The sequence below is a fragment of the Mesoplodon bidens genome (genome assembly GCF_964165515.1).
Source record: "Mesoplodon bidens genome assembly, chromosome: 1".
Taxonomy (NCBI): Eukaryota; Metazoa; Chordata; class Mammalia; order Artiodactyla; family Ziphiidae; genus Mesoplodon; species Mesoplodon bidens.
In genome coordinates, this window is record NC_138176.1 from 25,778,379 (window position 1) to 25,795,297 (window position 16,919).

At 39.9% G+C, this 16,919-nt stretch overlaps 1 protein-coding gene across 1 annotated transcript in view; it reads right to left on the reverse strand.

Annotated features, from left to right (window-relative positions):
* CFAP58 (cilia and flagella associated protein 58) overlaps positions 1–16,919 on the reverse strand; it is a 112,354-nt gene that overhangs the window by 60,589 nt on the left and 34,846 nt on the right. The window contains exons 10-15 of the mRNA XM_081252928.1: positions 16,514–16,675; positions 15,716–15,862; positions 9,359–9,499; positions 8,387–8,610; positions 5,609–5,720; positions 3,269–3,373 (exon numbers count right to left, since the gene is read on the reverse strand). Coding sequence (XP_081109054.1) covers positions 3,269–3,373; positions 5,609–5,720; positions 8,387–8,610; positions 9,359–9,499; positions 15,716–15,862; positions 16,514–16,675 — 891 coding nt within the window. The remainder of the gene's footprint in view (positions 1–3,268; positions 3,374–5,608; positions 5,721–8,386; positions 8,611–9,358; positions 9,500–15,715; positions 15,863–16,513; positions 16,676–16,919) is intronic.

Sequence of the window (16,919 nt, forward strand, 5' to 3'; positions counted from 1 at the left end):
ATGGTCATAGGAACATATATATAGATAATTACCTTAAATGTGAATGGATTAAATGCTCCAACCAAAAGACACAGTCTTGCTGAATGGATACAAAAACAAGACCCATATATATGCTGTCTGCAAGAGACCCACTTCAGACCTAGGGACACATTCAGCCTGAAAGTGAGGGGATGGAAAAAGATATTCCATGCAAATGGAAATCAAAAGAAAGCTGGAGTAGCAATACTCATATCAGATAAAATAGACTTTAAAATAAAGAATGTTACAAGAGACAAGGAAGGACACTACATAATGATCAAGGGATCAATCCAAGAAGAAGATATAACAATTATAAATATATATGCACCCAACATAGGAGCACCTCCATACATAAAGCAACTGCTAACGGCTATAAAAGAGGAAATCCACAGTAACACAATAATACTGGGGGACCTTAACACCTCACTTATACCAATGGACAGATCATCCAAACAGAAAATTAATAAAGAAACATAAGCTTTAAATGACACAACAGACCACATAGAGTTAATTGATATTTATAGGACATTCCATCCGAAAACAGCAGATTACACTTTCTTCTCAAGCGCACACGGAACATTCTCCAGGATAGGCCACATCTTGGGTCACAAATCAAGCCTCAGTAAATTTAAGAAAACTGAAATCATATCAAGCATTTTTTCTGACCACAGTGCTATGAGATTAGAAATCAATTACAGGGAAAAAAATGTAAAAAACACAAACACATGGAGGCTAAACAATACATTACTAAATAACCAAGAGATCACTGAAGAAATCAAAGAGGAAATGAAAAAAATACCTAGAGACAAATGACAATGAAAACACCACGATCCAAAACCTATGGGATGCAGCAAAAGCAATTCTAAGAGGGAAGTTTAGAGCTATACAAGCCTACCTCCGAAAATAAGAAAAATATCAAATAAACAATCTAACCTTAAACCTAAAGGAACTAGAGAAAGAAGAACAAACAAAACCCAAAGTTAGCAGAAGGAAAGAAATCATAAAGATCAGAGCAGAAATAAATGAAATAGAAACAAAGAAAACAATAACAAAGATCAAAAAAACTAAAAGCTGGTTAAAAAATAAATAAATAAAACTGACTCTTTAGCTGGTCACAAAACAAGTCTCAATGAATTCCAAAGAATCAGTATAATACCGATCACAATGCAAAAAGTGAGAAATCAATAACTAAAAGATAACTTAAATACCTATATTTTTAGAAATTTAAATTTGTACTTTTAATTACCACAGGAGAAATAGTGGATATTTTTTAAGACTTACTCTCCAAATAGAAATAATTTTGAAAACAGAAAATATTTAGGACTAGATGAAAATGAAAATACCAAGTTTCAAAACCTGTGGGAAGAAATGAAAGTTTTTCAATGACATTTTGTACCTGTAAATGCTTATTTATATTAGAAAAGTAGGCTGAACATTAATGAGCTGAGCACCAACCTTAACCAGGCAGAAAAAGAACAGAATGAACCCAATGTATGGTTAATATTATGGGCTTTGGAATTAGAAATAATAAGAATAATTGGTCATTTATTTGCCAAGCATAATGCTAAGCTCTTTCAATCCTCCTTTCAACATGCCTTTTATTTTTAACATTTTGCCAATTTTATTTCATTGATCCTCCATCTCCCTATCCATGTGTCTCCGATCCCTTCCCCCTTTCTTCATTTCTTTGCTGGAAAATTCTAAGATAAACCCCAGACTATGTATCATTTCATTTGTAAATACTTCAATACACCTCTCTTATAAAAAGGCTTTTTTTTTTTTTTTACAAAACATAACCATAACACTCCTACTACACCTTATATAATCAACACTAATTTCTTAATGTCATCCAACACACATCCCATGTTCAGATTTCAGTGACTGTAGAGAAAACAATGAACAGAGACACAGACCTTGCATGAGGCCAGCCACACGGAGGGCCCAGGCAAAAGAGGGAGCTACTGTTGTTGGTACATGATAAACGGTGACCGAGGACATTGAGGTGTCATGCTTTCCCCGTGTGGGGATTGAACAAGAGTGATGAAACCTGAGACGATGACTGAGGGCAGCTAAAATGAAGGGGGATAAATGAATTCTTTTGGCACAATTACGTGCTAGTTTCTGTGCTGCCTGTAGAGTGAAGCCATGCTCTTCCTTTCACTGAATTACTCAGTTTCGTAGGGAGCTACTGAAGTTAAATGGTGACACTGCTGGGGACAAGTAGCCTTATATACTAGAATTCTCTATCTAGTGCTGGTTAATTTTATTACCAGGGAGAATCACAGGCTTTCCCCACACTGGAGTGCCCTCAGAAATCAGGGATATGGGCCAGGAGCAAAGTATAGGAGCTCTCTCCCCACATCTGGGGAGTTAAGACCCAGGCAACCCAGGAGCATCTGTGTGAGTGCACGAAATAGGACAAGGTATGATGTCAAAGATGGAGATCCTGAGCCATTAGTCTTGCACACTCTTAATGTCCCAACAACATCCCTTTTCATAGGTTCTATGTTGTCCCATAATACAGATCAAGAACCTCAGGTGCAGAGAAGTTAACCTCACACAGCTACAGATTGGCAGAGGCAGGATTCCAACCAAACTCCTGAGGTTCATCTTCCTCATCCACTGATTGGGGACGACAACCCCCAACCCCAGAACTGTGAAGAGGAATTGAGACAAGGAGATAAAGCCACCAGCACAGTATCTGGCACAATGAAGATAATGGTGATGAAGGAAATGATGGTGGTGACAACTGGTACTTGCAAAGATATAGGCCCACAAGGCCGTTACCATTGTTAATTGCTCCAGAATAACTTACTGCATAAAATCCTCAAAAAGATACCTTTCCTTCCATTTCACTCCCACAAACCTTCAAGAGGACATTTGTGCTCTATGTGAAAGCTAGTTTTCAAAGTCAAAATCATGGCATTTCACATTATATGAAGATATGAAGAAAAGTATTTAAAAGAATCTAAGGAATAAAACTGCAGGGCAGTGGGGAGCTCACATTACCCAATGCAGTAAGTGTAGCCTTGAATTTAATTTTCTAGAATTCTTGAAATATCAGTGATGGCAGCATAAAAGGCCAATTAATCAGATTGTTTGTTCTCTGTGTGTGAGTCCCTGTTGCCATCTACAGTTAAAAATGGGGCATGCAACATTGCCAAATAACTAATTCTAAAAACACTGTCCTGGAGATGATGGTGCTAAGAAAATATACTTGTTCAATGAGTACAGACAATGGAAATGTTACCTGAAGGAGCAGCTCTTTTTCAACCACCTCTTCTGTCTTGCTGATGAGACGCTTCTGCAGGGTATGAATTTTCTGTATCAGCTCAAAGGTACTGGGGTCACTGGCCTACTCAAGGGGAACAAAATAAAGCAGCTGAAATTATCAGTTTCAAAGCACAGAGGTCCCTATGTAAAATAATTATTGTTCTGTTAAAATCTATTGCAAAGATGTAGACCCAATACAGAAAGAATTAGAACCAAAAAAATAAAAATAAAAAGTACAACAGATGAGACAGTCATCAAAACAGACTGATGTTTGGCTCTAGTTAGCCAATAAATGGAAAGTGAGTATGTTTATTCCACCAGAGGAAATAATAACAACAGCAGCAATAATGGTAGCTCCTGGGCCAGATACCTGGTTCTCTGCCACCATCTGGACACTATGCTAAGTGTTTTTCATACATTATCAAATTTTAGTCACATGACAGCCCTACTAGACAGTATTATCTTCCCCTTTTACAGATAAGGCAACTGAGGCTCAGATGAGGTCATTTACTCACACCGATAAAGGTCAGAGCTGGATTCAAGCCCAGATATGCCTGGCTCCAAAGCCTGGGCTTCTTAATTACTATGCTCTGAGGTTTTCCCTACCATCATTTCTGTTTCCATAGGAATGAGACAGGGTTCCCTAATTCATTCGGTCTCAGGATTCTCCTTTCGTAATTGTCAATAAGAAGATTCATTACAGCCTATGATGGGGAAAGTTTCTAGGATGTGGACATCTGCTAATAATTGGCAGCAGAACAGGACCATGGCATTTAGCTCTCAAACGGCATTATCAATCCGTAAGGCTCTGATGCGCCTTCAATAGCTATTTGTGTACAATTCAAACAAAATCCACAGTGATACATTGATAATTTGTCCTCTAGACGTTGAACCAAAGCTTTACTTTCAACTGTACTGACATTCTGAATTAATCTAGCAACTAAATATTTTCAACTACCTCCCAGAGTCTCTATTTTCTAATTTTTTTTAATAGACATTGACATGGAATTGGAAACTTTAAAGATCTGCTTGAAAACACATGGAATAAACTAATGTGACAGTAAATGAATTTAAAATTTTCAGTTCCTTAGAAAAAGTATATATACATGTATATGTATAACTGAATCACTTTGCTGTACACCTGAAACTAACACAACATTGTTAATCAACTGTACTCCAATTAAAAAAAAAAGTTGTGCAATAACCAAAGCTACCACAAAAATAAATTAATTAATTAAATTAAATTAAATTTTCAGCTCCACTTCCCCAAACGCATCCATGTTATTGTTATTTAGTAAGCTACTCCACTCTTGGCATTTGAAGAGGAATAAATGAGGGTCCAAAAGAGGTGGGGGGAGATATTCCATTGACTATGACTTTGCTTAAGAAATACTAAGCAGTGCCAACCGGTATCCATATTTTGGAAGTAGATTTGGCACACATTCACTTGGCAAGACTGGATGTCGTTAAAACTCAGGCCTCATGTTTACATAACAATTTATAATGCATTATCCTTAATGCTTTCTTCATTTAAAGGAAAAAATGAAAATGGAAAACAAAAACCTACTTGGCTGTTTTTCCCCCTTGCCCTGCTCTTTCTTATATCACATACTTCTATTCTCCCAACACCCTAATTGTTCACTTAGTCAAAGCCCCTTCTGGCACCCACATTGCTGGGTACAACTAAAGGAGATGGGCATCTTTTTCTTGAATAAGCAGAGCTTGTCTGTTACTGTTATCTGCTGGTGGAAATGTTTATCAGGAGGTCATAAAATAAAATATGAGGTTTATTATCCATCACCTACCAATGGGACTTTGGCTGTGTTCCCAGATCCTAAAAGAAGGAGTTTGACTAACACAGTGTTAGTTCTTTGAAAAGAGGGCAAGTTTACAAAAGTCCTATTTTCTTTGGGAAATAAAAGGGTGCAAAGGCCTATTGAAAGATGGCGAAGACGCTGGTAGCCAGTGCAGCTGAAGGCAATTAACCATCCAAGACAAACAGGTAGCCGCAAAATAGCTGGTTGACCAAAAACTGCTTAAACAACAACAAATAATAATAATAATAATCAATATCAATTGGTGAGGCCAGTTCACAGCTTTCACTGGGCCTTCTTTAGGCAGAAAGGATTTTGTCCAAGACTTTTAAAAACAAAACCCAAATCTGGAACAATCCAATTTACATTTGATCTAGCCTTGCATTTTAGGTGACAATGGCATAACATTAAATAAAACCATGCTTCTTATTGTGTCTTAGGTAAGAAGACAAGCAGGTTAGAAGGAGGTTTGGGGGTGGGAGGAAGGCTCTCCCGAATGTTACCTCGAGCTTTCTCCATCTGTGCACATTCATGGGTTTCTCCAGTTCCTCCTCCAGGGCACGGCATCTTGTCCTCTCCTTCAGGAATTCCCTTTGCGTGTGAAAAAGCTCCTGCCTGAATAAGACAAACTTTCTTTTGCAAAGAAGTTCTCCACCCACTTGAAATCCTTTACGTGCCCACTATATCTTACACAAAAAGCTGGGATTAGAGAGACTTCAGGACCACTGAGACTAGCCTCTTAATCTGCACAAGACACAGATGATATCAATTCTTGCAGAGTGCAAACTTCAGCTTTAGCTTTACCAAAAAAAAGTACCAGAGCTTCAGAATTATGATTCTGGATACCCAAGGAATTTTAGAAGTATATGGAAAGAAGAGGGAGGAGGTAAATTATGAGGATTTCAATATATTGTTCAATGTGTCTAAACGTCTCCTACAGTAGCAGAAGAAAACAAGCCACATTCCACCAGGAGGTATGGCATCTGAATGCAAGAGATTGAGGCTCAGGTGAGAACCTGACATCAATTAGGGCAGTGCATCACCACCCTGATGGCATACTGGAATCACCTGGGGAACTTTAACAACATACCTTTGCCTGGACCCAACCCCCAAAGGGATTCTGCTTTAATTGGTCTAGAATGCAGCTTGGGTTTCGTAGATTTTTTAAGTCCTGCTGGTAATTCTAATGTGCAGCCAGCATTGAAAAACACCAAATTAGGAGTGATCTTTTCTCTCATGTTCTGCAACTACACAGATGGCTGAAAAAGTCCCGAAGAACTAGCTCTGGCTCAAACATACTTCTAAAATCTGTAGGAATCTCTAGTTAATAGGTAATGTGCTACAGCCATCCACAGTACCCAGTGAGCTGGCTGCCACCCTACTGAAAGAGAAGCTCTGCTGGGAGGTGGAGAAGAGGCAAGCACTCGCGTTGACACGGGCAAGAGGATATTATTATCTGTCCTCATCTGCTGCGTGTGCGCAGATTACTAATACTAAGCCATCTCTTTTACTTAATTGCTTCATTTAAACCAATAATACAACTTCCCCTCATTAGCAAGACAAACCATTAGAATTAACTGCATAATGTTCACTCAACAGGGAGCTCAAGCTGCTTGAATTAAAACCATATTTTTAACACTACGATTTTCTAGAGTGGCATCAGCAGCGAAGGGCAAGAGTATTAGCTACTATTATTGATGGCTTCTTTTGTATCAGACTCTGTGCTAGGCATATTACGTTCCTTTCCGTGTTTAATTTTAACTGCAAGTCTTAAGCTCAGATAAGTGATTTGCCCAAGGTCGCACAGCTTGTAGGTGACAAGTCTGAGATTGGAATTCATGCCTGCTTGACTCCAATATTTTTATTGTCTTCCCATTATAAAGAAGGTTAAAATCTATTATCAACAAACCAGCAAAGTTGACTGAGAATGGGTAGAATTTGGTCCTTTGCGTATATAATAAAAATAACACATGGCTGGCAAGTTTAGCGATGGTCCTGGAGATCATTCAATAGCTACTTAGAATGAATCCATTTGTCTCCAAAATGTCAATGGTAGCATCTCTGGATAGTAAACTTATGAGAGATTTTCTAATCGCGTCTTCATAATTTTTCTGCGTGCCCCGTGTTTTCTACAACGAATCTGTACTACTTTCATCGTCTGAAATATGAGCAGCTCTTTAAAAGAAAAAAGAGTATTGATCTATCCTTGATGGTGGCAACTTCCCTTGCTATTCCTGAACATATTCGCTGCATTTAAATATCAAAACTATCTAATTCAATTACTTTAAGAAGTAGATCCAAACTGTGTCCTTGTCCCAAGGTGGCCAAGGATACTGTTCATTTACAAGTCTGTGGAGAATAAGATAGCTACTGAGAAAACACCAGACCTATTATTTAGTTTCCTGCAATTGCCTATATAAAACATGTTGATGATGGGCTTCCCTGGTGGCGCAGTGGTTGAGAGTCTGCCTGCCAATGCAGGGGACACGGGTTCGTGCCCCGGTCCGGGAGGATCCCACATGCCGCGGAGCGGCTGGGCCCATGAGCCATGGCCGCTGGGCCTGTGCGTCCGGAGCCTGTGCTCCGCAACGGGAGAGGCCACAACAGTGAGAGGTCCGCATTCCGCAAAAAAAAAAAAAAAAACATGGTGATGTTTTCCCAAAGGGAAAGTAGATCTTGTATAATGTAAGATTTAAAGCAAAGAGAAGGAGCGCTAAGCTGAAATGAAAGCTGCAGAAGATAAATCAAGAGTGAGATGTAAAATCTGGCCGCCTTCTAAGGAAACACAGTTTTCAAACAGTGTAAAATTAAATTTTTCCCCTCTTTTCATTCTGCATGTAATTCCAAGAAAAAGACGTGCAGACGTTACCAGGATTCAATTTAAATATTGATGCTCCATTTCTTGCATACTGCCTTATTAAAGAAATTCTAAAGAGCTCATTGGGGGAATTTTTTTCTGAGTTGTAACTAGTTTGTGATTATGATTTGACTTGAAACTTCTTTTTCCAAATCCAGAATAAAGTTTTCAAAAAATCCTTTTGCACTTGCTTATGTTCCCCTGAAAGGAAACCAGTTCATTTTTTGTGACATAGAATGGGCACGATATAGATTCTGGATTATGGAAAAGTTGTTCTCATTATCTGCTAATCATTTCAACATTAAAAAAATTATTTTATGCAACTTGATAAAGACCTTCCATGACCAACAGGAGGAACACAAGGTCATTTCAGGAGCTCCCCACAGAGTGCTGTGTGCTCACCTCCCAGGGGGTCTTCTATTACCTGAGTTCGTCAATATTAGCCACACTCCTGGCAAGAATCCCCTTTTCCCAGCGAAGCTTCTTGATCTCAAGTTTGAGGATTCTCACATCCTCCAACCTCTGGTTGTACTGGCTCTCGCCTTTATTCAGCACGGACTGCTGGATCTTGATCTTCTCGTAGAGCAAAGCCAACTCATTATTGCGCCGGACTAGCTGTGACCCAAGGATATCTCTCTCGCTGATGACCTAGAAAGGTAAGGAAGGGCATGGCCACCAGGGGACAAAAAGACCCATGTTTCATCATGGCAGCAGTATTCAGTCTGTCAAGGAACACCCATCCAATGGCCACATGTGCTAGGCACCCAGTGGGTGAGGCCCTGGAAATAGCCTGCTAGACAACCAACACTGGACTCCTCCCATGAGAGTTGGCAACCTTGTTGGAAACAGTACAACAAATAATCTATAATAATAATAATACAATAATCCTTCGCCCATGCGTGTTTGCTTGGTTGGTTTTCTCCAACACATTATAAGTGTTTCAATTTGAATGCCTTTAGGGTGAGCTAACTCTTGCCAAGTTCTACTGTTCCTTACTGTCTTGCATTAGCCAATGTCTCTTTTTTTTAACCTGCCAGATCTCTGAAAGCATTTGTTTCTAACCCCCAAATTATGTAATTATTCATTGTAATTATACACGAGCAATTATATTATGCTGGAATGTAAGCTCCCTGAGGACAGGGACCTTATTTTCTTGTTGGTCAGTGTATTCCCCAGAGCCTAGAGGAGTGGCTGACACATAGTAAGTGCTCATAAATAGGAGCTGAATAAATGAATGAATATTTCATAATTAATCAACAGAAGGTGGGCCTCTGGGGCTGTTCTTCTGATAGACTGAAGGGAAGAGCTTAGAAAAGAATGAGGCTTTGTGAAGAGTTGCATCAAACAGTTGTGTCTGCTGATAAGGTCTGCAGGTCTGGTGAGGAGATGTTCTTACCTGGTCTAACTCCTTCTTCTGTCTCAGCCTCTCCCCATCAGCCTCGGCAATGATTCGCAGGAGTTTTTTCTCTTCGGCTTCCTGCTTTTCAATGAAGTGTTTGGTCTCCAGCGCTTGTTGTCTCAGCTTCTGCAGCTCAGCCTGACAAAGAGTGAAAGACCAATTTCGCTCTGTAACAGCACAAACCAGGACGGCAGGGCCCAGATTTAGATGGACAGTGTGCTTCTTATACTTCCCTGTGATGTTTCATTTAGCATGGTTTAATCATCCTCACAAGCAAAGCAAGCTTCACACATACACACACACACACACACACACACACACAGCCTGTAAAGAAACAACAGTGCACATTAAGGTGATCATGTGTTATTCTATGAGTTGTGCCCTTGAGGGATTTCCATCATTTTACTATATAAGGATAGCAGGGACTTCATTGGTATTCAGCAGCAGTTCTCTTACCAGCTAAACATGGGGAAAATTCACAAATAGCGCAGAGGAGGATGTGGGGAGCAGCATGATGGGGGGTTGGGTGAGGGCAGCTCTGTATGTACCAGCTCCTATAACGGTCCTAACACCACCAGCATATCAACTGCAGAGATAAAGCCTATTACAAGCAACACTTAAATTAATAAAGATAGCAACCAAGGGTCTATTATATAAAACATCTTGATGGAACAGAAGAGATGTTATAGTATAAAAAGATATATAGATCCTACTCTTAAGATGATTACAATCTAGATGAGAAGATAAGATATATAAGTATTATGCAAATATTAACAAGTCCAGGCAATAATGTTCCAGGATCTTTATTATCACACAGACAGTGAATTGATGCTACAGGAGGTCAGAGGACTGCAGTTGTTAGCAAGTCTTCCCGGGAGAACTCAGATCTTGAGGCTCCTGAGGCTACATGGAAATCCTAAGAGTGATGGAGAAAGCAGGCTATGAACTGGTAATTTTCAGAAGGAAAATTCCTCTCATCAAAGGACACATTTGCTTCAATTCCACAAGTATCTTTGTGGCTTACAATATCCCTGGCATGATATTAGGTATTTTGCCTCGGTACTCTTATTCCCATTTCACAAATGCAATTACAGAGACAAAGAAAAGCAAATCAACTTGACCAAGGTCACACAGCTAATAAGTAGCAGAGTTGAAATTCCATCCTAGATCTTTTGATTCCAAAGCTTTTGCCCCCTTTGCTATCACCACACAATAGTTCCAAGTCAAATACAGAAAATGAGGAAGATGTGAGGGATTCACCACCCATCGAAGATGACAAATGTAACCAACTACACTACGGTGTGGAAATGCTCTCTACTGTGTGAAGAAGGACATGGGAGAACAGGAAAGAGTTCCTATTTCTTCCTGGGGTTTAGAGGGAAAAAGCAGTCAGGGCTTTGGCAGTTGACAGTTATTTCTAAAATGGAGAGGTATGTGCTGGGGAGAGAGCAGTCAATGGTCAGGTTCGTGTGAACAAAGGCATGCAAACTATAAAGTACCTGGTGTGTTGACCAGACAGCAGAGCATCCAATGTGGCTGAGTTAGAGTATTAGGTAGGGAATAGCAGGAGGTAAGGCTGGTGAAACAGCTGAGCCAACCTGAGAAGGGCCCTGTATGCCAGGTACTGTGGACAGCATGCAATGGGGAGCCACAAAGTTAATCATATTAAAGGAAAGAAGAATAAGTCTTCGAGAGCTTCCAAGCCCATACAGGAAGGACAGGTGGTATCACAACCAGGTCAACACAAGAAGGAAAAATGCAGGAAGAATTCTGTTTTCACCCATGCCTGAAATCACAAGGGAGAGGACAAGACAACATTAAAGCTCCAACTTTTTGGACTTCCCTGGTGGTCCAGTGGCTAAGACTCCACGCTCCCAATGCAAGGGATCTGGGCTCAATCCCTGGTCTGGGAACTAGGTCCCACATGCCGCAACTAAGAGTTTGCATGCTGCAGCTAAAGATCTCACATGTCATAACTAAAAGATCCCATGTGCCGCAACTAAGACCTGGCACAGCCTAATAAATAAATATTTTTTTTAAAAAAGGCTCCAACTTTTCAATGGCCTGCAGGTCAACAAGTAAAAATGAAAAAGTAATAATTTTCTCCTTCAAGAAAGTATTGGGTCCCCCAACTCCATCCACCCAGAAATGTCACTGGGATGATAGAAAACCGAATATTTGCCGAGTGCCGGCAAACCAACCCAACTCTAGTTGCAGCCTGCCTCTAATCCATGAAGACCAAAAGTCATTAATTCCATAGCTCAAACTTATCCAAACAGTACAAGATACCATGCACCTAGCAAAAGACCTGTAATGTCACAAACTAAATGCAGCTAGCTACTATAAAACCCAGAGTTTCCTTTATGACATTTTGTTTGTTCATTCATGAAATATATTTTGGTCCAGGGATAAGCAAAAGGAAATACTTAGTGAGAAAAGATCTGGTCTAGTATTTACCAATTTGGGGGATTGCCTGTTAGGAAACAGAGTGAAGAACCAGCCTTTCTACTTCTATACTCATTTAAGGTGACAGCAAAGACAGCAATAAAATACCCATTTGGCTCATGCTTTCTTTAATAAAACTTTTATTTTCCCAGATGTGTGACATTCACTTCCCTGTTCCTAAGTGCCGAGAGCTGATCAGAATCCATCAGCAGAACAAAATGAATTGGCTGTTATATTAAAATGCAATCAATGGTGTGTAAAAGTATCTGTCTGAAATGTAAAACCATTCATGTGTTTGGCATTGCTGGGTGTTTTTTTTCATAATATATCAAAATTCTGAGTGGTCTCCTTATGTCATAAATTTATGGGCTGTAAACAAGATGTGCCATTAGACGTTGGCAGCAGATGTTAACATCAACAAAATACCTTAGGTCTAACGCATTTAGCAGCTGTAAATCTGAGCTGTCTCGTCCAGGAAAGATGGTAACAACTACTGTGCACCCAAAAGCTCATCAAGTAATGTTCTAGGTGGGACCCAAGGTATGAAGTTGTAATACAATGGCAGGACACACTCTTCAGTCACTGCCTCTACAATTTTACAGTTTTGTGACAGGTGTTTACAGAATATATATCATCCAATCTTGCTGCAGGCATAAGTCATATCTCAAGAATCACACTTGAGGGAGTTTCACCCATTCATACAGGATCCCAACATTCACTGGGTTTCACAGAAACCATCTGTTGATTTCTAGCATAACAAATAGGACCACCTAAAGTCTTCTAGCCATGAGAATAATTAGGCTTTCTCTCTGTCTCCCCCACTCCCCTCTGACAGTTCCTATCCATGTCACTCTAGAGAGTCGACTAAGTACAAGGATATGGTGCCCTGAAGCCAGTTGCTAATGTGATGCTGAGCTCTGGACATAGAGAGTTTGCTGCTGAATTATTCACCAAGAATCAAAGTGCTGTCAGATTGACATGGGATGATTGGGAGGTGACAAACAGAATCGAGAGCTTGTTAGGACCGGGAGGCAGACACTCCACATGAGACAGCCTCTTTAGTGCTGATGAAACAAGACAGGGACACAATGGGCAGATGAACGCAGATGCAGCAACATCTACAAAGATCTACTGACATTCTGTCATAACCATCATGTGCTGACAATGTCTAGAATCCTGAGGAGCCAGTAGAGCCTGGGAGCAGCTGAAAAAGAAAAAGAAACATGGAAGAAGCAAGACTTTTCTTTTGAGGGGGATGAATGAGAATGGGGATGACCTATTATGGATGATTGTTTGTCTGTCGAGTTGGAGAAGTAGTAAATTGGGTTGTCCTGTCAAAAGGCATCTCACGGTCTACCAAACAGGCTAGGGCTTGCCCTTCCAGGAGGGACTATGTAGCCACATAGCTTTGTAGAACTCATAATAATAAACTACATGCCTCTCATGGAGCAAAGTTACTAGAAAATCTGCCCTCCCCTCCAGGGTTTTGGTTCGCGAACCTCAGATGCATGAAATCCAGGGACCTCTGTAAACGTGATTCATCTTTGAGGCTAAAAAAGTCAAGAGGCTAAATGAAATTCAACATTCAAGCTGTCACATTTTTCTAAATAATATCAAATGGTCTTAATGATAGGCCAAAATTATCCAGTCAAAGCACCATTGCAAGTTCCCCTTGGATAACCTCAAATAATAAAACAAGGAGGCAGCCTTTTTCTGTTTCTAATTCTTGCCTTAATGGGAAAACCTGAGGAAAAGGCATCCTAGTTTCACAGTAAGTCCAAAGCAACCATCTTCCTATAATAGATGACCCAAAGCTATCCAGACCTAGGATTCCTCATTTAGAGCAGACTCTCTAGAGCAGAAGCCCTTTAATCATCTCTCTTATTCACCAGCTGCCAACTCTGCCGGCCCAGGACCAAAAAACAGGACCCTATTATCCTTTATTTTATTATGATGCTTCTTTGGAGCTATGTGTGTAGATGTCTAATGATGCAGGGTATAATTGAAACCAATATTAACCAAAGTCAAACTAAGGAATCAGGAGTAATTGCTTTTTTGCATAGGACATTACTTATTCTAAAGCAGGATTTTGTCTACCTTGGACCCCATTATGCAGCAATAGTTAATCTTTTGAAAAGAGCATTACTTGGGAAAGTAAGAGATGAGGATCAATGTCATCCTCTGAAAGGAAGAGATGATGTACCAAGTCAAGTTACACTGAAGCCTTGCTAACGTGGGTCCATGAGGCCCGTGGGTGAAGCAACGTTTACAATAAGATTCTTCTGATTCAGCCCATAATAAATAAACCCCATCCCACTACAGACTCCAGGGTGATATAGCAACATACTATCTTCTATAAAAACTGTTTTCAAACAAGGAGAATAAGGACAAAGACACAGGATATTTTCAAATTTTAGAAAATATATTTATGTTTTTTTATATGTAAATAAACTTTAGTACAGAATTTTCTGTTTTTTTCTGTCATGAGCTAGAGTGGGGAGATGACAATTTTAGGTAAATAAATCAATTATCATATCTCTGTTGTAAAGGCACTTCTGTTACATTTTAATCTTTCTCAAATCTCATGTATCTTAATTTAATGTAGTAGTTCTGTTTCCATGAAGATCTATCATTAAGTTGACAAAACCTATTATTAAACTGAGAGTGCATAGGTCAATCTATGGCATCATGGAATCAAGGAAATTTGGCATTAAACCCGTCCAGTACGAGATACACGTTTTCAAGATAGGAACTATCTCTGAAGTTAATTATATGCAGAAACCAAGGTAACCAGTCTCATTGTTTGTAGAAAGTTCCTGCAAGTGGCTCATAAACATACGCAAAAAATAAAAGTGGCATCCTTCTCTTAGAAGTTCCTTTTTTAATTCTTTGGTCAAATGGATTAGAAGGGAAATCTACTGGATTGGATAGGAAAAGGAAAATACATAAGGTTTGGTGAATGTGTACAGTAAAACATTTAGTTCAGGGCTTCCCTGGTGGCACAGTGGTTGAGAGTCCGCCTGCCAATGCAGGGGACATGGGTTCGTGCCCCAGTCCGGGAAGATCCCACATGCTGCGGAGCAGCTGGGCCCGTGAGCCATGGCCGTTGAGCCTGCGCATCCAGAGCCTGTGCTCCGCAATGGGAGAGGCCACAACAGTGAGAGGCCCACATACCGCAAAAAAAAAAAAAAAAAAAAAACATTTAGTTCAAGGATTTGATATGGTATAATTATTTGGCATGTATTTTGGGGAAGAGTCTTTATATTATATTAGTAGACATAGAATGTTCTAAATTAGTAGATTTAAAAGGATATATCTTAGTAATATGTGTGAAGACAAAGGTGATTCCCTAGAGGAGTGGCTGCAAAGTTCTTAGATTCACAGAAGTAAGGTGAACAATGAACCTAGTTGAGGGCAAATCAAGTGAGGACAAAGCTTGACACCTGGTAGTTAATGATGTTGAAGGCAGCAAAGGCACATGCACATGAAGTCAACAAGGATTAGGACAGAGGGACAAAGGGTCCTGCCAGCATTGCCTTAGAGAAGCCCCAGGGAGGAGTTTGGGAGGGTTGAGTACAGGCAAAGTGTTGGACTCGGGTTGTACATGCAAAGAGATTGTGGTCAGCCTGAAAGTTCCAGGACTTCCTGGGACCTGCTAAGTTCTCTTGCACTGATGCCACGACAGCCATCACAGGTAAACTAGGTGCTCTGCATCTCCACCGGCCCCTCCCCCTTCTACCTGAGAGCACTCCTCGTAGGGAAGACTGACCTGGAGGTGGTGGAGGTCATCCTCCAGGTGCTTTGGTTGCTCTTCCTGCCCCCTTACTCCCCTCCATGAGCACGGAGCCTGGCCCCAATAGGTCTAATAGATTGACTATTGGTTCACTGCTTTTATTATAAGGTCTGTACCTTCAACGTTTCCTTCTCCTTTTCTATGTGCTGCTGTTCCAGATGTAGCTTCACAAGTGCTGACTCCTTGGCTGAGATTCCTTCTTTCAATTGATCTACCTGATAAGTCATAATCTTTAATTTTCTATTCATTTCCGTTATTTCATCCTAACAGAATAAAAGGAGAAATGTTTGAAAGTGAATTAAATAGACATCACCATGCCTATGGAAGTTCAAAACACATTCAAGAGCTTTTAAGGGAGACTCACTCAAAACAATGGTCTCAACTGGGCTATTCCTTTGTATCTTGTGCCCATCAACCTCACAGTACTTTATAGCATTAACTCTCCAAATATTCTCATGAGATAAAGTATACATAATGAATATGTCATACACACACACACACACATACACACACACACACTTACTTTATTCTTCACTGTACAAGAGAGGAATTGGAATCACAACAAGCATTTTTAACTAAAAGATTACAAAGCAAAGCTCTGCAATTAAATGACAAGTGTATACTGCTCCCCTCTGAGTCATGGTAGCTATTAGCAGTTTTAAAAATTAGAAAGAGGAGAATGGCAATTCTACATAATAATTAAAACCAGGACCATGATCTTCACATCCAATCAAGTTTTGTTATTTCCATTTCAAACAATCTGACAGTTCTGCATAAACTGATCTTCTCTTTCAGGTGAATTCCACGATATTTCTTTCTGGATCTATTTTAAATCCTGCATTAGGATAACAGAAACTGCTTTAAACCCAGGATGGGGAGGAATCAAAATGTAAAGACATAAATATATTCTTTACCTGAGCTTCAACCAGATTTTTGCTATACAGATTCCTGTCTGAACTCACAGCTTCATACAGGTTCTGTTGTTGTTTTAATTTAGTCTCTGATTCAGCGATTTTTTTCCTGTAGTCAAAAATCTGCATTTCACGGACTTTTATGTCTTCCATGTTCATGAGGACCTGGAGGAGAAAGAAGTAATTAAAGATGGTTGAATAGCCCATCTGTGGTTATCGGCTCAGGACAAACAGAGATTTTTTTATCGAAGGGTAGCTCGTAGAAATGCCAGCAATCAGAAAATGTGACTGTGGCTATAATCACTGCAGTACAACACAGACATTCAGCCCAGCTGATGAGGGGCAAACATATACTTTATCTATGCCAGAGTTCTGCTCAAGCATGAAGGCTTAGCACAGCTATTCTGTG